The 15974-nt window shown below is 35.4% G+C and overlaps 1 protein-coding gene across 3 annotated transcripts in view; it reads left to right on the forward strand.

Annotated features, from left to right (window-relative positions):
* Positions 1-3670: 3670 nt before the first annotated feature.
* LAMA1 (laminin subunit alpha 1) overlaps positions 3671-15974 on the forward strand; it is a 188870-nt gene continuing 176566 nt past the window's right edge. For 2 of the 3 annotated variants that reach the window (XM_074275272.1, XM_074275281.1), the window contains exon 1: positions 3671-3865. In XM_074275272.1, the coding sequence (XP_074131373.1) occupies positions 3790-3865 (76 nt within the window). In that variant the 5' untranslated portion in view covers positions 3671-3789. Of the gene's footprint in view, positions 3866-6918; positions 7025-15974 lie in introns of all 3 variants that reach the window. The other variant, XM_074275290.1, reaches the window with a different exon arrangement.

A 15974-nucleotide genomic window follows, 5' to 3' on the forward strand; every position in this document is an offset into this window, starting at 1 on the left:
TTCACTAAGAGATCTAAATGAGAGAAAAAGGAGAGTGAAGATAGCATAAGGGTTTTACTTGAGAAACAATTGAAAGTTCAAGGGATTGGGGAGTTCAGGGTATGGATGACAAACAAGGTTCAGCTTGGGAAAGCAGAGGGAGAGATGGAATGTCAAAAGATTATGGCCAGATAAGGGAATTTCAGAGATTATGGAAAGAGAAGAAGATAGAAGCAAGAGTAGGATCACGAAAGACCCTTGCACTTTGGGATGAGAAGAACAGAGAGATACATACAATCTGCTATGTAGGAGAGTCAAGTGGATAAAATTAATCAAATAAAAAAAATCCAAGGTAGATGTTTCAGAAATGTCACAGTGAATAAACATTTCATTGTATTTAGTAATTAAGAGGCCATTGGCTGCCTTGGAGAAAATAATTTAAATAGAATTGTAAAGTTGGAAGTCAGATTTCAAGGGGATGAGGAATGGGACGTCTGAAGCAGATCGTTTTTTTTACTCCTGGAGCAGCCATCATCATTCATCACCAAGCAGTTGAGATTGTAGAAATCCAAATGGAAGGTCTGAGTACAGATTCTACAAAGTAATTCCATAAGGAAAGGGAGGGAGGCCAAGCTTTGAGGTATTAGAAGAGAAAGTCCTACCTCCAAGTAAGATCTATGAGGATTTAAACTGTACTTTTCTATTTGAGAGAATAAAGTGAGAGCACAGACCCTCCTACTCTACAGAGACACCTTGTTTTATAAAGGCATCTGCACTTTGCACATTTGGACAGATGTCATGATACTGGAAGGGGTACTCTAATGCATTGGTTGACAGAACCAGTATGGGGGAAAAAAAAAAAAACAGATTTTAAAAATGGATTGTAATTAGGAAAAAAAAAAAGGTCTATTAGTGAAAATGTAAAATTCCACATTAGGATAAAAAATTGAGTGGACAAATAAAAATGGCATACAAATGACTAGAAAGCAGCATATTAGAATAAGAAAATTTCAGTGGAATGTAAATTCATAGAATAGAAGAAAACAGGAGAAAAAAGAAAGTTACAGGATAGTTTTGTTATATATTTAAAAGGAATGGCAAGTTGCACAGATTTGCAGTTTTGTATGCAATCATCTTTTTTTTAATTTTGCTGTTATGGAAATTGTTGTATTGTTTCATAAATTATTTTTAAAAGCATGAATCCTTAATGTGATGTGATAGCCAAGAAATCTAATGAAATCTTAAGCATGATTAATGTCAGTCATTGTTCTCTGTCCTGAAGAGACTACGTCTGGAGCATGGCATCAAGATATGGGTGTCAAACTGTGGAAGTTTCACATTGACATGGTGAAGTGTGTTCAGAAAAAAAAAAAAAAAGGCAATGCATTTGAAATAAGGACATTTGAGTGTTAACCAGAAGAATTGGGGATACTTAGCCTGGAAAGAAGGGTTGGAGGAAGTAAGAAATAGGAGTTGCTTTTAAATATTTGAAGGTTGAGATGTGGGTGAACAAGTAACAAATGTGAATATGATGGAACATTACTTTGTCACAAGAAATGATGAAAAGGACAGCTTCAGAGAAAAATTAGAAAACTTCTAGGAACTGCTATAGAGTGAAGTGAGCAGAAACTGAGAAACAATTTAAACAAAACTCACAAGATCATAAACCACTTTGAAAGACTTGAATTCTGATCAATGCCTTACCTAGTCCAACTTTGCATTATTGCACCTCTCATTCCACAGTTCTTCCAATATTAATTATTTTTGTCTTTTGTAAATTAGGGTAATTCTCCCTGTACTGTACTCCCTCCCCACCCCTCCATATTACCTTTGGATTTTATTATACATGTATATCCTATTATTTATGAGAGCCTTTACATGTGGGGCAGTTCTTTAAAAAAAATTTATTCATTTTCAACTTACCTAGAGAGTACTTTTTATGATTTTCTATTCATTCACCAAATGTTCTGACCCTTCTTCCCTACCAAAATCCATGAGGTCACAATTGTGTATTGCCTTATTAAAGGGCTAAAATGAACTATCTGAAATCTAAATGGAATTTTGCCATACCTAGGAAAGATGGGTAATTTTAAGGGGAGTTAGGAGTTAGAACAGTAGCTGTTTTCACAACTGTTTTCCTCTGTCATAATCCTCCCCTCTTGTCTGTCTCCTCTGCTACTGCCTCTCTCCCCCTCCCCCCAGATCCTGAATGCTTACAGCATGAAAACAATCTGATGATGAATTTGGAATTTGGAAACCAACATCTGACTTTTTTCATCTATCCTACATGCATTTATAATGCCTATTTTTAAAAGAACAAATTTTAGCTTCTGTTGCTTAGATTTTCTTTTATATTGTCCAACTATTCTGATTGAATCTTTCTGAAAAAAAATGTTTTGTAACAGTTTTAAAAATTATAAATGATGGTCCTGTTGCAGATATTCACATAAGATAAAATTATTTCTATATGAGAATAAAAATAAAATTGAAAAGCCTATATGGACTCTTATTCAACTTATTCAAAATGTTTATCTCATGAGAATTTGGCTTATTAGGAAAGTTAAAGAAAACTTTGTTATAATAATAAAAATACAAATTCACATTTACATTGGGCTTTAACATTCAAGTTTATGAAAGTCCCGAGCAAGGTTATTTATTATTAAGATATTTATTTGGTGCAAATATTCTCTATTCTCCATTTTACAATTGAGAAGAACAAGGCTCAGAAAAGCTTATTTATCATGGTCACATAGCTAGTAAGTGTCAAAATTAGATCTTCCTGACCCTTTTCCTCTATTTTTTGCTCTTTAAAAGCACTGTTCTGATTTCTTTAACAGAAGAGAAAACTGAAGTCAAAATTCTTAGCAAATAACAGCTGTAATCTCACGATATGAATAAATTCCTGGGAGTCTGGGATAAAAATGAGTCTTCTTTTTGCAAATGTGAAGGTGAATAGATATGCATATGTAAATCCATAATAATTTAACCTACGGCGTTTTTCTCTCTCTTCCACTTTTTCTACCTCCCACCTCACCCGATCCCCCCTCTGGCCTCTCCCGATCTCAAACTGAAATAGGAGAGATTAAGAAAACTGGTCATTTCAATTCCATGGCTAAATCCTGACTGTGGGCTGGGGTATTTGGGAGTAATTCAGCCCAGAGGGAACCCAAATGGCAGGGTACCACTGTGGGGAGGAGGGTGCAGACAATATTTTCTTGGAGTCCTCTCCCATGGGCTACTTTGCTCAGGCTGCAGAAACTGCTTAACTCCATCAATATGATCCTGTCTTTCTAATTTCCCTAAATCTTTGTTAACTCTCCTCAGTCACTTCCATCACCTTGACACCATGTCGGCTCAGGACAAGCCAGAGAACTCAGATTAAAGGGGAACGGATTGTGATGTGGAAAGTAAAGTAAAACTCTCTGCAGCAGTCTCATACCCGGGCTAGTAAGACCTAAATTGAAGATGCTCAGTACCTTTATTGGGCTGTCCCCATAAATTCAACAAAAGAAAGGCAAATAAAGTTGAAGTCCTAAATGGACAGGCCCCTGGGGAAAAGGGGGCTGGTGGCAAACTAAGTGTAAGGGGGACTGAGGGGCAGGATGGTTGAGAGCCTTTCAGTGAATGGAGAGGAGGGGACTGGGCCCCGATAAGGAGGGGGTGGGGACGGAGGGGGGAGGGGTTTTCCGGACTCTGGGGAGTGGGAAAGCCAGAAGAGTTTTACACTCCAGCAAAGTAGAGAGGCTGCAGCTTTTCATCTTCCCGTGAGAAGCTCCGGTGGCTCTTTTGCTGCTGGAGGCAGCGGGGAAAATGCTCCGCTGCTGTGTCCGGGGACTGATGGTGGCAGCCCTGCTGCTGTGGAACGCCGGGCAGTGCCAGCAGAGAGGTAAGCCTGAGGGTGTTGTAGCAGTGCAGGGTTATCTTCCCAACCCCAGGGCACTGCTTTGGGGAGGGAGGCAGTAGAAGAAGTCTGCCTCTCTCGGAGTGGGGTGGGGGGAGAGGGTAGCGGGTAGCGGCTTTGGCTTCGCCTGCTGCTAGGCTAAATAGGAAATACGCGTAGAAAAGCAATTCTCTTGGATAGCTGACGATCCGGGGCTGGTGTGCTCCTGGCTGTCAGCATGGGGGAACCCAAGCAAAATCTAAGAAAAAAGCCGAAGAGGGATCTTGTGATTCCTGGGACTGGGAGCGGGAAGGTCTGCTGACTCCTGTTCCCTAGGGACTGGCTGCTGCTGCCACCTTTCCCTAGCCTGCTTCCCTTTCTTGGGGTTGGAGATTTCTTAAAAAAGTTTTGCACTACGCAACTGTAGTTGGGTTAGTTAACCTGACTCTCTTTTGAGGGACTGGAGGCGTCTACGGGTCGCTTTGGAAGCAATGTTATTTATTTTCCTTGGGTGAGGGTAGGGTGGGGTGGGGTGGCGGGATTGTAAGTGCTGAAGGGGGGAGGTGTAGTGGGAAGGGGAGATAAAAGAAGGGGAGACTACCCAGCTGGCATCCGCCGACTTTACAATTCCCAGGGCTCCTGCGTGGAAGGTTATTGTTGTGTAATTGTTGGGCTGAAGGTGGGGGGTGGGCTTTGTTGCTAACCCTCGGGTAATGCTGCCCCCAGCTCCCCGCCCTGCGCCCTGGAATGAATGGGGCAGGAATTCTCCTGCAAGCTTCTCATTGTCTGGCTTCAGGAAGTCAAACCGTGTCCCCCTTCCCATTTTCCCTCTCCCGCCACCGGCTCCGGAGGGCTTCGCTCAGCTTGGCAGCCTGGGAGACACTCGGTCCTCACTTGCCGAGTCTGTGTCTCTCCGGCTGTATGAATGAATAGCGCGGAGGAAGCGGGCGGGATCTTCTGCCCCTCTGCTAGTTATCTCGAGGTGGATTGAGCTTGCACTGCCCTGGGCAGATGGCCTAGGAGAGGACTGATGCTCCCCTTTGCTCTTTGTGCAGCCTTCAAAGTGGCCAAACCGGCTTTTCCCCCCAGTGCGTTTCTAGAGAGCGCGCGCGAGAGAGACTGGTCACTCTGGGGAGCGAGGAACTCCGGCTGTGAATTCCTGACTCACATTTTTCCTCTCTGATAGGATGCCTCGTGGTTTGCCAGGCTGTCCAAAAACTGGGCAACCCTATAGTATTTATCTACAGAATTCTACCCATCTTTATAAAGGCCATTCTGCCCCCAGACTCCTTAAAGCCACACAGTTCCTCTTTGATTAGGCGCGCCATTGGGTAAAGTATCTGGCATAGCGCCTCAATGGAGGTAGTAAATATTTGATGAATAAATAAATAAATGGCCGGTCAACTCTACACGTAATTGGACTTTTTCTGCAAACATAAATTCCTTTGGAAAACCTAATAAAGTCGAACAGAGGAAGAGAGTTCATTGCATTTAGCTAATTCCAATAGTCACGGACTGAGACTATATTGCATTTAAATTTGTATACCAGAGTAAGGTATGTCAATTTTGAATGGCAATAATATTCCACTTACTTTGGAAGCTTGGGATTAGTCTCATTGCATAGTAGCGTGGATGACTATCGCCACTAGGAAAAAAATATGCTTTTGAAGATCTGTAATTTCTAGGTGTTAGTACTTCCATAATAATATATGCAAAAAGATGAGCTAAACCCCCCCCCCCACAAAATAAATCTAAGTTTCTGGTGTATACAATGATGAAAACACATCGGCTCTACCCGATGCCCACAACGGTTTACCAGTGAGTGAATAATTTGGGAAGGCTTGAAGTTTCTTTGATTTTTTTTTTTTTTTTTGAGATTTTGTAGAGACAGAAGAGTGAATTGCAACTTTTGGATCTCTGGGTAACCTTGCTATCACATTATATTTGAGATATTTGTCAATCCTATCCCAGGGCTATCTTCTCCTCCATCTGCATCCTTTACTAAGCATGATCTGTATTTAAATTCACATGTCTGTTATCCATAGTCAGTAAAATAAGATCGAAGTAGATGAGTATTAAACCACTGTTCTTAGATTTGTACTTAGTTTAACTATCTCATAACCAATCCATTCTTTGAAAATGATCAGTATGTAAAAAAATGGGGACTGCTAGGATTTTTCTATGCTCTGTTCCCTTTCTTTGAGTAACCTATCAAAAAGAAATTTGTTATTATTTTGTTTCCACTATAATTGTGAATGAGCACATGAAACATGTCTGATTAAGTACTAAGAGGGACTTTTCTTTCTAATAAAAGACAGTATTATTATACCCAGAATCATGGAAATCATTAAAGGAAAGATTAATTCAAAGTCAAATCAAGTCACTTCAAAGATTAGGCTGTTAGCTATTCTATATCCCATCTATATTTCCCTACTAGAGCATGAGTCCAAGGCACAAGAGATACTTGCCAAGTATCTGAAGAAACTCTTTAAATTCTTACCCTGTGAGCAATAAAAGACTATTACAATTGTCATTTAAAATGTGATGAACATGAAAGATATGTGCTTTGCTTTATTTTGAAAAGATATACTTTTTCCCCTTTTCTGTAACTTTAATCCCAAAGTAAATGCCCATAGAAAATAGTTATCTTAATGGTTGGAAACAAAATTATGTCTTATAGTAACATCACAGCTCACATTTCCCACTTTGACCTCTTCCTCCTTTCATTTCCTTTTTTTCCAGACATTAATGCAAAGGCTACATCTGTAACAACTTATTGTTGCATATTTGAGAATTAAAATATATTTAGCTATGAAATATTTAACAAAAGATCTATCATACCATTTGCCATTTTTAGTGTTGTGTTGAATTAGGAAGCAAGTATATCAAAATGTTTAGAGAACAGTTGAAACCAACTTAGTAATATCATTTCTCCATCCTCAATATCCCATGCCAATTATTATTCATCTTTATTATATTTTATATTCTTAGACTTAATTTTCAAAACTCTAGGCACACAAGGGATTATTGTGACTGTACTCCAAAATTTCTTCTTCCAGGTTAAATCATATTCCTGAAACAATTTTCATCCTGAGAATCCTTTCTGGTTCTTCATTGGAGTAATTCAAGATCCTATCTCCTTTGTATAAAGCCAGCTCTCATACTGTAAGGTTATCTCATGCTGTCCATTTACTTGCATGGAATATTAATATCATATCCATATTCATTTGATATTTGTACTTTTAAAGATGTTGAATCATCTTAACGGAGTGTAAGCAGGTCCTCACTACTAGAATGGTGTTTTCCTAATACCTTTGGAATGGGGAACAACCAATCATTGATTTTGTAATATCCATCTCTACAACTTCTGTAATAATAATAATAATAGTTGGCTTTACTCTATTACATTGTCTCATTTGATCCTCATAATATTTGTCAGATGCTATTTGTAAAACAAAATGAAATTTACAGGAACATGCCTTTTAAATAATATTTTAAAAAACTCAGAGTTAAGAATGAATTTGCAACAGAATAGGTCAGTCTTTAGAAAAAAAAATACCATCAACCAAGTTTGTTTGACTCTTGGATGCTTAAAATATTCTAGATAATTTTGATAGATTAAGGGGCTAATGTACCCCCTACAATACAGAAGTTAAGTAGGAACTTATGATTATATTCATTCATATTTGATTCCTTATTTAGCCTACTCAGCTTAATCTGCATCCAAAGATGTTGCTAAATGAATTAGGTAATCTGTAAACACATGTACTTTATTCTAATATACTCTCACAAGGGACATGTGCAAATTATTTTCATGCTTGTAAATATTCATAATTTCTTATTTAATATAATATTCATTTGAAGACAGCCTAATAAATACACATTTCTTTTTTTTTTAAATGTGATATGTTTATAAGGAAGAAAAATGAAGTGAAATGTAGTTCATTTAAATTTATACACTTGAGTTCTGTTGGAACAGACCTCGCTGGGAATTATTTCTATTGAAAATTCCTTGGTTCATTTGGGTTCATTTAATTTGTATCTCATTTGTGTGGAAAGCGATAGTCTCTAGGTAACCATTTAATGGCACCAAAGCCTTCAAATCTGTTCTTTGTTTTGATAAAGGCTGGGTCTGGAGACCTTTCTTTAGATGAGTTTAAGTTTTCTGTGACCTTATCCTTTGTTTGGAGCCAGGGGACATACAATAGGGTCAGTGAGATTCCCAATCTGTCTGCTGGATAACATTCTTGTCAAGGTAAGCATTCCTCTATCTCCAAGAGTTAATCCAGAAGGGATGGAAGAGAACTGGAAACACAGAGGACTGCAAATGAGTTTCATTTTTCCTCTTCTCCATCTTTAAAAAAAATTATTTGAAGTTCTGAATCATTTAATTTTTAAAATTATCATTGAAGTCTGATTTGATGAATCAGCAGGTATAATTCCTTAAATTTTTGTGCCAGATCTTTTTCTTTATGTGATTGTGGCCAAAAATAGGTCCTAGGCTAAGCTCCACTTGTTTTTGCTTATGTATTACTGGTGAAGATGTCAGACTTAATCGATAAGCTCTTATAGGAAGTGCCTTTTCGCTTTCCAAAGTATTTCCTGCATTTCTATCTGTTACTCCATGTTTCCTGCTGGCAATTCAGGAAATTCTCTAAAACAATAGTAAATGTTAAAGATGCTTCAACTAAACAGTTTGCTTCTCTCTTTTTTAAAAAATAAAAATGATTGTCTTTCCATAGGATCCTTTGCACACAATTCCTATTTCAGTCAAATAATTGTGCCTGTCCAATGGTATTTTCCCAGTCTTCTTTTTCCCACTCTGATTCATTTTGCATACAGCTCATGTAGTAATCTTGCCAAAATTTCCATTTCAAAATGTCATACCTCTGGTTTGGAGCTTCTCATGGTTTCATGTCACCACTCTGATACTACCCAACTATCTAACATTATTTTCAAATACACCTCTATGTGAGCTCCAGAAAGAGATGTTCACATCTATTTCCATTTATTTCTCCAGCTATTTATTCTACAAGAAATGTCTTCTCTTTTTATCTATTCTTTCCTGTGTAGCTTTCAAGGTTCACATCACATTCTACTTCCATCAAGCTTTGCTTTAGTACTCTAGTCTGTAATGATATCCATCCATTTTCTAAATTCCTGTGGTACTTTTGATGAAGTGGGATATTCCATTTAGCTAAGTTCTTTTGTTTTCTCTGTTGGCTGGCTCTTGGGTTGCCACTTCATGATTCGATGATTTTTGTTCCTGTGAGTACTTCTTCAAATGAAATAAAGAAATAAGATTCATGTGCAAAACACTTTGCAAATCTTAAAGTGATACATAAATATAGCATTATTATTATGATCCCACTATAGTTTCCAATCTATTTATGAGTTAGGAAAACAGATAATTTTAGAGTTGCAGTGGCCAACCTTGTTGATGAGCCTCCAAACTGTCTTTAAGTAACAAACACACATTTTAGTATAACCGGTTTTAATGCCTATACAAAACTAAAAACTTTTGTGGCACTGGCATAATCTTTCAAAAACCAGGATCATGTCCGTGCCACAATAAGTCATTGAAAGAGGATTTTAGGATATCCTAAGGCCCCCTAAGGGCAAGAATCAGAGCAAGTACTCATAGACCTGGGTTTAATTAAGGCTTTTCCTCATTTGCTTTTTTCTTCTTTTAAAATATTTTCTTCTTCCACTGTATTCACTATAATCCAGTTTACATCATTGTTTCAAGTGACCAAACTTGTGATGAAAATAATTCAAACCATCACATAGAATATCATGACTTAGTTGTACAATGTATAGTAACCCCCCAAAAAAAAACCTTTAGAAAACATATAATTGAAATGAAATATAGTTTCGTGTTACTGTGAATTGATCCCACTTTAAATTATTAGACTGTTCCTTCTAGGTATCTCTTGTTTTCAAAACAAAACAAAACAATTTACTCTTTTTTAAGCACAACTCTGTGAGAAACATTTTATTAATTTATAATTTTTCTAAGTTTTAGCATTATCATGCTTAGAGAACTGACAAAGTCTCCTCAATCCTTGGATATTTCTCTAACACAAGTCATTTTGTAGCCATAATTTTATAGAATTTTTGAATGATGAAAATTTCAGAATTTGAAGAAACCGCTCAAAATAAAAGTTCAGTTACTAGTGTGTTTCATTAAATAGCATGATAGACATACAATTTTTGGCATACCCTTGGAGAATCATTTTCTTAAAAACATTTATCCCTCTCTGACCACTATCTTTAAGGATTTTCTTATTTATCTAGTCAATACCATCCCAATTTCCTTGAAGAGAAGTAATCAAAGAAACTTCCACCTTTTAAGTAAATCATTACTGTAATTCCTTCAGGGCTTAATGAAAGAGGCTACTTACCATTCTTACATTTATCTATCTGAGGGCCAAGTCTGGGCCACCTCCTCTAATTACTTTGTGAAAGGAGTCCTTCCTGGTCTAATCTGAGAGAGAAGAACAGGATCTTGTTTAAGAATTCATAAAGACTGATAGGGTTCTACTTCCAGATTAGACCAAAGGTTTAAGACTAAGATTATTTTTAAAATGCTTTCTTAATATTTCTAAAAGAGGAAATGCAGATAGGGCAAGTTTGTTGTTATTTATCTCTATATATTGGTGCATTCCTTTTTGTCTGCAAACTTTTAAGGTTAGAAATGGGAAAGCATCTAAAGATGGTTAATAGAGAGAGAGAGAGAAAGAAAGAGAGACAGACAGGGAGAGAGTGTTCTTTGGCTGTTGACTTTTTTTTTCTGATAGGAGATGAAAGTAATGCTCAAATTCTAATCCTAGAATCTCAGAATCCTGGAGTTGAAAAAAAAAGCTTTAAAACTTCCAGGTCTAGTACAAGTCTCAAAGATGAACCTTTCTCTTAAAGCATTTCCATTATGGGTTCATCCAGCTTCTGCTTAAAGAATTCTAATGTTGAAGAACTCATTACCCAAACCCACAACCTCTTCTGAGGCTTATATTTTAAAGCAACTTTAATTGTTAGGGAATTTTTTTCTTATATTATTTCAACGTTTCCTTCACTAGAATTTCCACGCATTAGAATCACCATTGGTGCTAATCCTTTCCTGCAGGACCAGGAGAACAACTCTTATGTCTTCCATAAGATAACTTTTCAATAGGATATTATGGGATACTATTTCAATATATTGTATTGTAATTTCTTCTAGTTGAACATCCTCATCTCCTTGAACAGATCCTTAGGTGGCAAAAAATATTAAACCATATCCTATTTGAGATTTGGAAATCACTCTCTAGCCCTGGGAAATCTTTCTGTTTTTTATTAAAGCATTTAAAATATTCTGGAACCTACATTAACATTTTTAACACAAAGCTTTAGTTTAGATTAGTTTTTTCAATCTCTAATCAGTATTGAGGAAAGGAGATATTTTGCCAAATATTTATAGGGTCTGTACCATACAGTTTTAATACTCTGATAAATTTATAAATATTTTTAAAGTATCTGCCATACAGTCTTAATACTCTGATAAATTTATAAATATTTTTAATATTTTTTCAGTATTTCATGTCCTTTACATCTTTTCTATCTTAAGTTCAGATTTGTCCTCAAGAAACTCACTGGGCAAATCACTTAACTTCTCTCTGAGTTTCCTCATTTGTAAAATGAAGGTAATGATAATATCTACCTCCTAGAGTCTTTGTGAAAATGAATTTGGATATTATTTATAAAACACTTTGCAAACCATAAAAGCCTATTTAATGCTATTATTATTATTATTACCTTATTATAATTCAACTAGATATTAATATTCAATTAGATATTAAAGTCCTTATAGACAGGAACCATAGCTTATGTTTCTTTTTCTCTCAATAGGACACCACCTCAATAAGTACAATAATTTGTTCTTTGCCTATCTTAATCTTATTTCTCACTCTCATATAGGGGCGAGTAGGTATACAGTGGTGCCAGGCTTGGAGTCAGGAGGACCCAAGTTCAAATCTAGCCTCAGCTATTTGATGCTGGGTAAATCACTTAACTCTGTTTACCTGAGTTTCCTACCTGTACAACGAGCCAAAGAAGAAAATGGCAAACCATTCCAGAATCGGAGTATTAAGCACAACTGAAACTACTTAATTTCTAACTTCAAACCCACTACTTTTTCCACTGTATGATATTGTTCCTATTTGTCCTTTCTCTTAAATGCTATATAGTATGTACTGCTCCTTTAGAGGTCATCATTGAAGATCTCATATCTTTTCAAATCTTTATGCCTTTTTTCTCCAAAAAGATAAACCATTTTGAAAAGAGGTAAATTTTGTTTCATTTTTCTTTTCACTAATAGTACGTAGATTCTTGATACATTGTTGTTGATTGATTAATCTTTTATTCAAATTATTGTTGCCTCATTTTTTTTGGATACCAAAAAGCCTCTTCATTTTCAAATGCTTTTGTTATGTTAATTTTATTTACATATTACTGGACTACATAATTTATGATAGATATATTAAAAAGACCATTGAGCTTAGAGTAAAAATTTACTTTCTTTTATCACTTACTATGGCTTTGATCATGTATAAATCTCACTTTATTTTTACTTTCTCTCTTTTTTTTAAAATATTTTTTTTTTACAGTAGCATACAACCACAGTTACCAACATTCATTTTTCATAAGATTTTGAATTCCAAATTTTTCTCCCTCCATCCCTTACCAACACAGAAAACAATCTGATTAGTTTTTATACATGGGCAATCATGTTAAACATATACAAAAAACAACCCAAAAATGTGAAAATAAGGTGCTATAATCTGCATTTAGTCTCCAAATTTCTTTCTCTGGATGTTGATATCATTTCTATCATAAGTTTTTTGGAATTGTCCTGGATTGAGCTAGGTTGAGCTAGGTCTGTCATCGTTGATCATCACACAATGCTGTTGTTGCTATCTATAATGTTCCTTTAAGAATCTTACTTTTCTTGTCTTGTTTTGTCACAGCAGAAGGATTGTTGTGAAGCAAAGGCTTGCACTGTATATATGTGACCTAAAATTATTCCTTTTATCAAATCACTTCATTATCTTTCTTAGAAGATTACTGATTTGAAATAATTCATAGCATAGTACAAAGAGAACTAGATTTTGAGCTAGTGCACTTGGGTTCTAATTCTGTCATTTATTATCTTTTTTATTTTTTTATAGCTTTTTATGCATAGGTAATTTTTCAGCATTGACAATCGCAAAACCTCTTGTTCCAACTTTTCCCCTCCTTCCCCCATCCCTTCCTCCAGATGGCAGGTTGACCAATACATTTTAAATATGTTAAAGTATAAGTTAAATACTATATATATATATATATATATATATATATATATATATATATATATATATATATATATATATATATATATATTTTGCTGTACAAAAAGAATCAGACTTTGAAATAGTATACAATTAACCTATGAAGGAAATAAAAAATGTAGGTGGACAAAAATAGAGGGATTGGGAATTCTATGTAGTGATTCATAGTCATCTTCCAGACTGTCATTTATTATCAATATGACTTTATGTAAGTCACAATCTCTCTGGATCTCAGATTCTTCATCAGTAAAATGGCTTCTTTAAGTCACTTCTAGCTCAAAATGTATGAACTTATGACAATTTGCAAATTAGATCAAACCACTGATCCATTGGATCAAACTAACTACTGGATTAAGAGATCCTCTTAGCTCCCCCTCCCTTGAATGAATGGCAATTTAACTGAATTAATCTTTGAACTGGGTGTGTTTTACTTTGGCCCTAAAACTTTAATTAATTATATTATTCAGAAATTAATTTCTAGCTTGAAGTCCACTTTAGATTTTGCTCTTCTTTGACTCATAATTTTATTTAATTGATCTTTGAACTGGAATATGTTGGTTTAGCCCTAAAACTTTAATTAATTATATTACCCAGAAATTTCTAGTTTTGAAGTCTACTTTAGATTTTGCTCTTTTAAAACCAAAAGTGAGTAATTTTCTAGCAAGTGTGAAAAAATTCCCAAAGAATTATCACTGTATTAATTGTTGCAGATATCTTCTTCCAAGGGATGAGTTTTGTTATTAACTTGATTCTCTAATAGAGAGAAATCCAATGCCCTCAAAAAAAAAAAAAAAAACCCACAACCCCTTATTGTTAAATTGTCATGTACATTTTCATCTAAAATAGAGCTATTAAAAAAGTTTTAACCTGTTTTCCACTATCACCACTATACACACACATACCCACACACACACACCCATACACACACTCTCTCACACGTTCATTTCAGGTGGAACAACAGGTGCTCTCCTTCAGGCATTTCATTCAGAGGCATACTTATACTCTTAATGACAATGGTACAGAATTTATGTTACAGGTAAATTTTTGTTCTGTTAAAAATTCTTTACTTGATAATCAGTAAAAAGATTGGATTATTTTTTTTTTAGCAGCACAAACCTACAAATTTTTTTCTGAATGGTGTATATGTTATTAGGAGCTAAAGTAGATTCTTCTAGCAATCAATCAACAAGGATTTATAAACTGCCTACTCTGAGCCAGGATTGGAGGTTTAAATACATAGAATGAAATAATCCAGACTCCCAAAGAGTTTATACTCTTAAAGAATTTTTTATTTGTTGGATAATTTTCATGAGTTTTAAGATATGTCTGACTTTATGTAAAGAAGCATGTCCTGGAAAAATTGCATGCAGGACTGTTGTTCATATAATTATAGAGTTTCAGAGTTGGAAGGGAAATATCTAGTCCTATCCTTAACTTGACAGAAGGATCTTTTCTACAATGTATCTGACAAGTGGTCACCCTACAGTTACCTTGAAGACTTGCACTGGGGAGAAGCCTTGCCACTTCATGAGACAGCTCCTTCTATTTTCATATAGACTTACTTTAAAAAATTTTTTTCAAAAGTATTTTATTCCAAACACATGAACAAATAGTTTTCAACATTGATTTTTTAAATTAATTTTATAATTATACATTTTTACAGTATATATGCATGAGTAATTTTTTTATAACATTATCCCTTGTATTCATTTTTCCAGATTTCCCCCTCCCTCCCTCTACTCCCTCCCCTAGATAACAGGCAATCCCATACATTTTACATGTGTTACAATATAACCTAGATACAATATATGTGTGTCAATCCAATTTTCTTGTTGCACGTTAAGTATTGGATTCTGAAGGTATAAGAAACCTGGGTAGATAGACAGTAATATTAATATTTTACATTCAATTCCCAGTTCAACATTGATTTTTGTAAGATTTTGTTCCAAATTTTTCTCCCACCCTCTCTTATCCCCCCTTCAAGATAGCAAACAATCTGATATAAGTTAAAGATGTGCAATTCTTTTAAACATATTTTCACAATTTGTCATGTTTGCAAGAAAAATCAGACAAAAAGGTAAAAATTCACAAGAACGAAAAAACAAACAAGCAAAAAACTATACTATCATTTGATCCATATTCAGTTTCCATCCTTCTCTGGATGCAGATGGCCTTTTCTATTCCAAGTCTATTGGGATTGTTTTGAATCACTGCATTGTTGAGAAGAGCCAAGTCCATCAGAGTTAATCATCACATAAAATTGCTATTTCTGTGTACAATGTAATCTTGGTTCTCCTTACCTCACCCAGCCTCAGTTCATTTATCTTTCCAGGTTTTTCTGAAATCAGTCCACTCACATATAGATCTACTTGTGAAGAAAATTTGCTCTTATATTAATCTAAAATTACCTCTTTACAGTTTTCATTCATTGATTTTAGTTCTGCCTTCTAAAAACTAGCAAGACTAGCATTTAAAACTAGCATTTTAAATTTTTTTAAATTCTGAAAACAGCTGTTGTATTATCTTGTATATTCAACTGCCTTCCTGACATCTCAAATTGAAGGCCCAGTAGATATCTTAAGCTCCATAGGTACAAAATGACCTCATTGTCTGTCCTCCTCAGCCCTACCCCAGCCCCCATATCTTCCCTGTGTAATGCTGCAACACCCTTCTCCTAGTTTCTCAGGTTTACAACCTAGGAATTGCAATTCCTTATCTCTACACCAACCACTCCCACCATATCCAATCGGATG

This window comes from Sminthopsis crassicaudata, chromosome 1, assembly GCF_048593235.1.
Source record: "Sminthopsis crassicaudata isolate SCR6 chromosome 1, ASM4859323v1, whole genome shotgun sequence".
Lineage (NCBI taxonomy): Eukaryota > Metazoa > Chordata > Mammalia > Dasyuromorphia > Dasyuridae > Sminthopsis > Sminthopsis crassicaudata.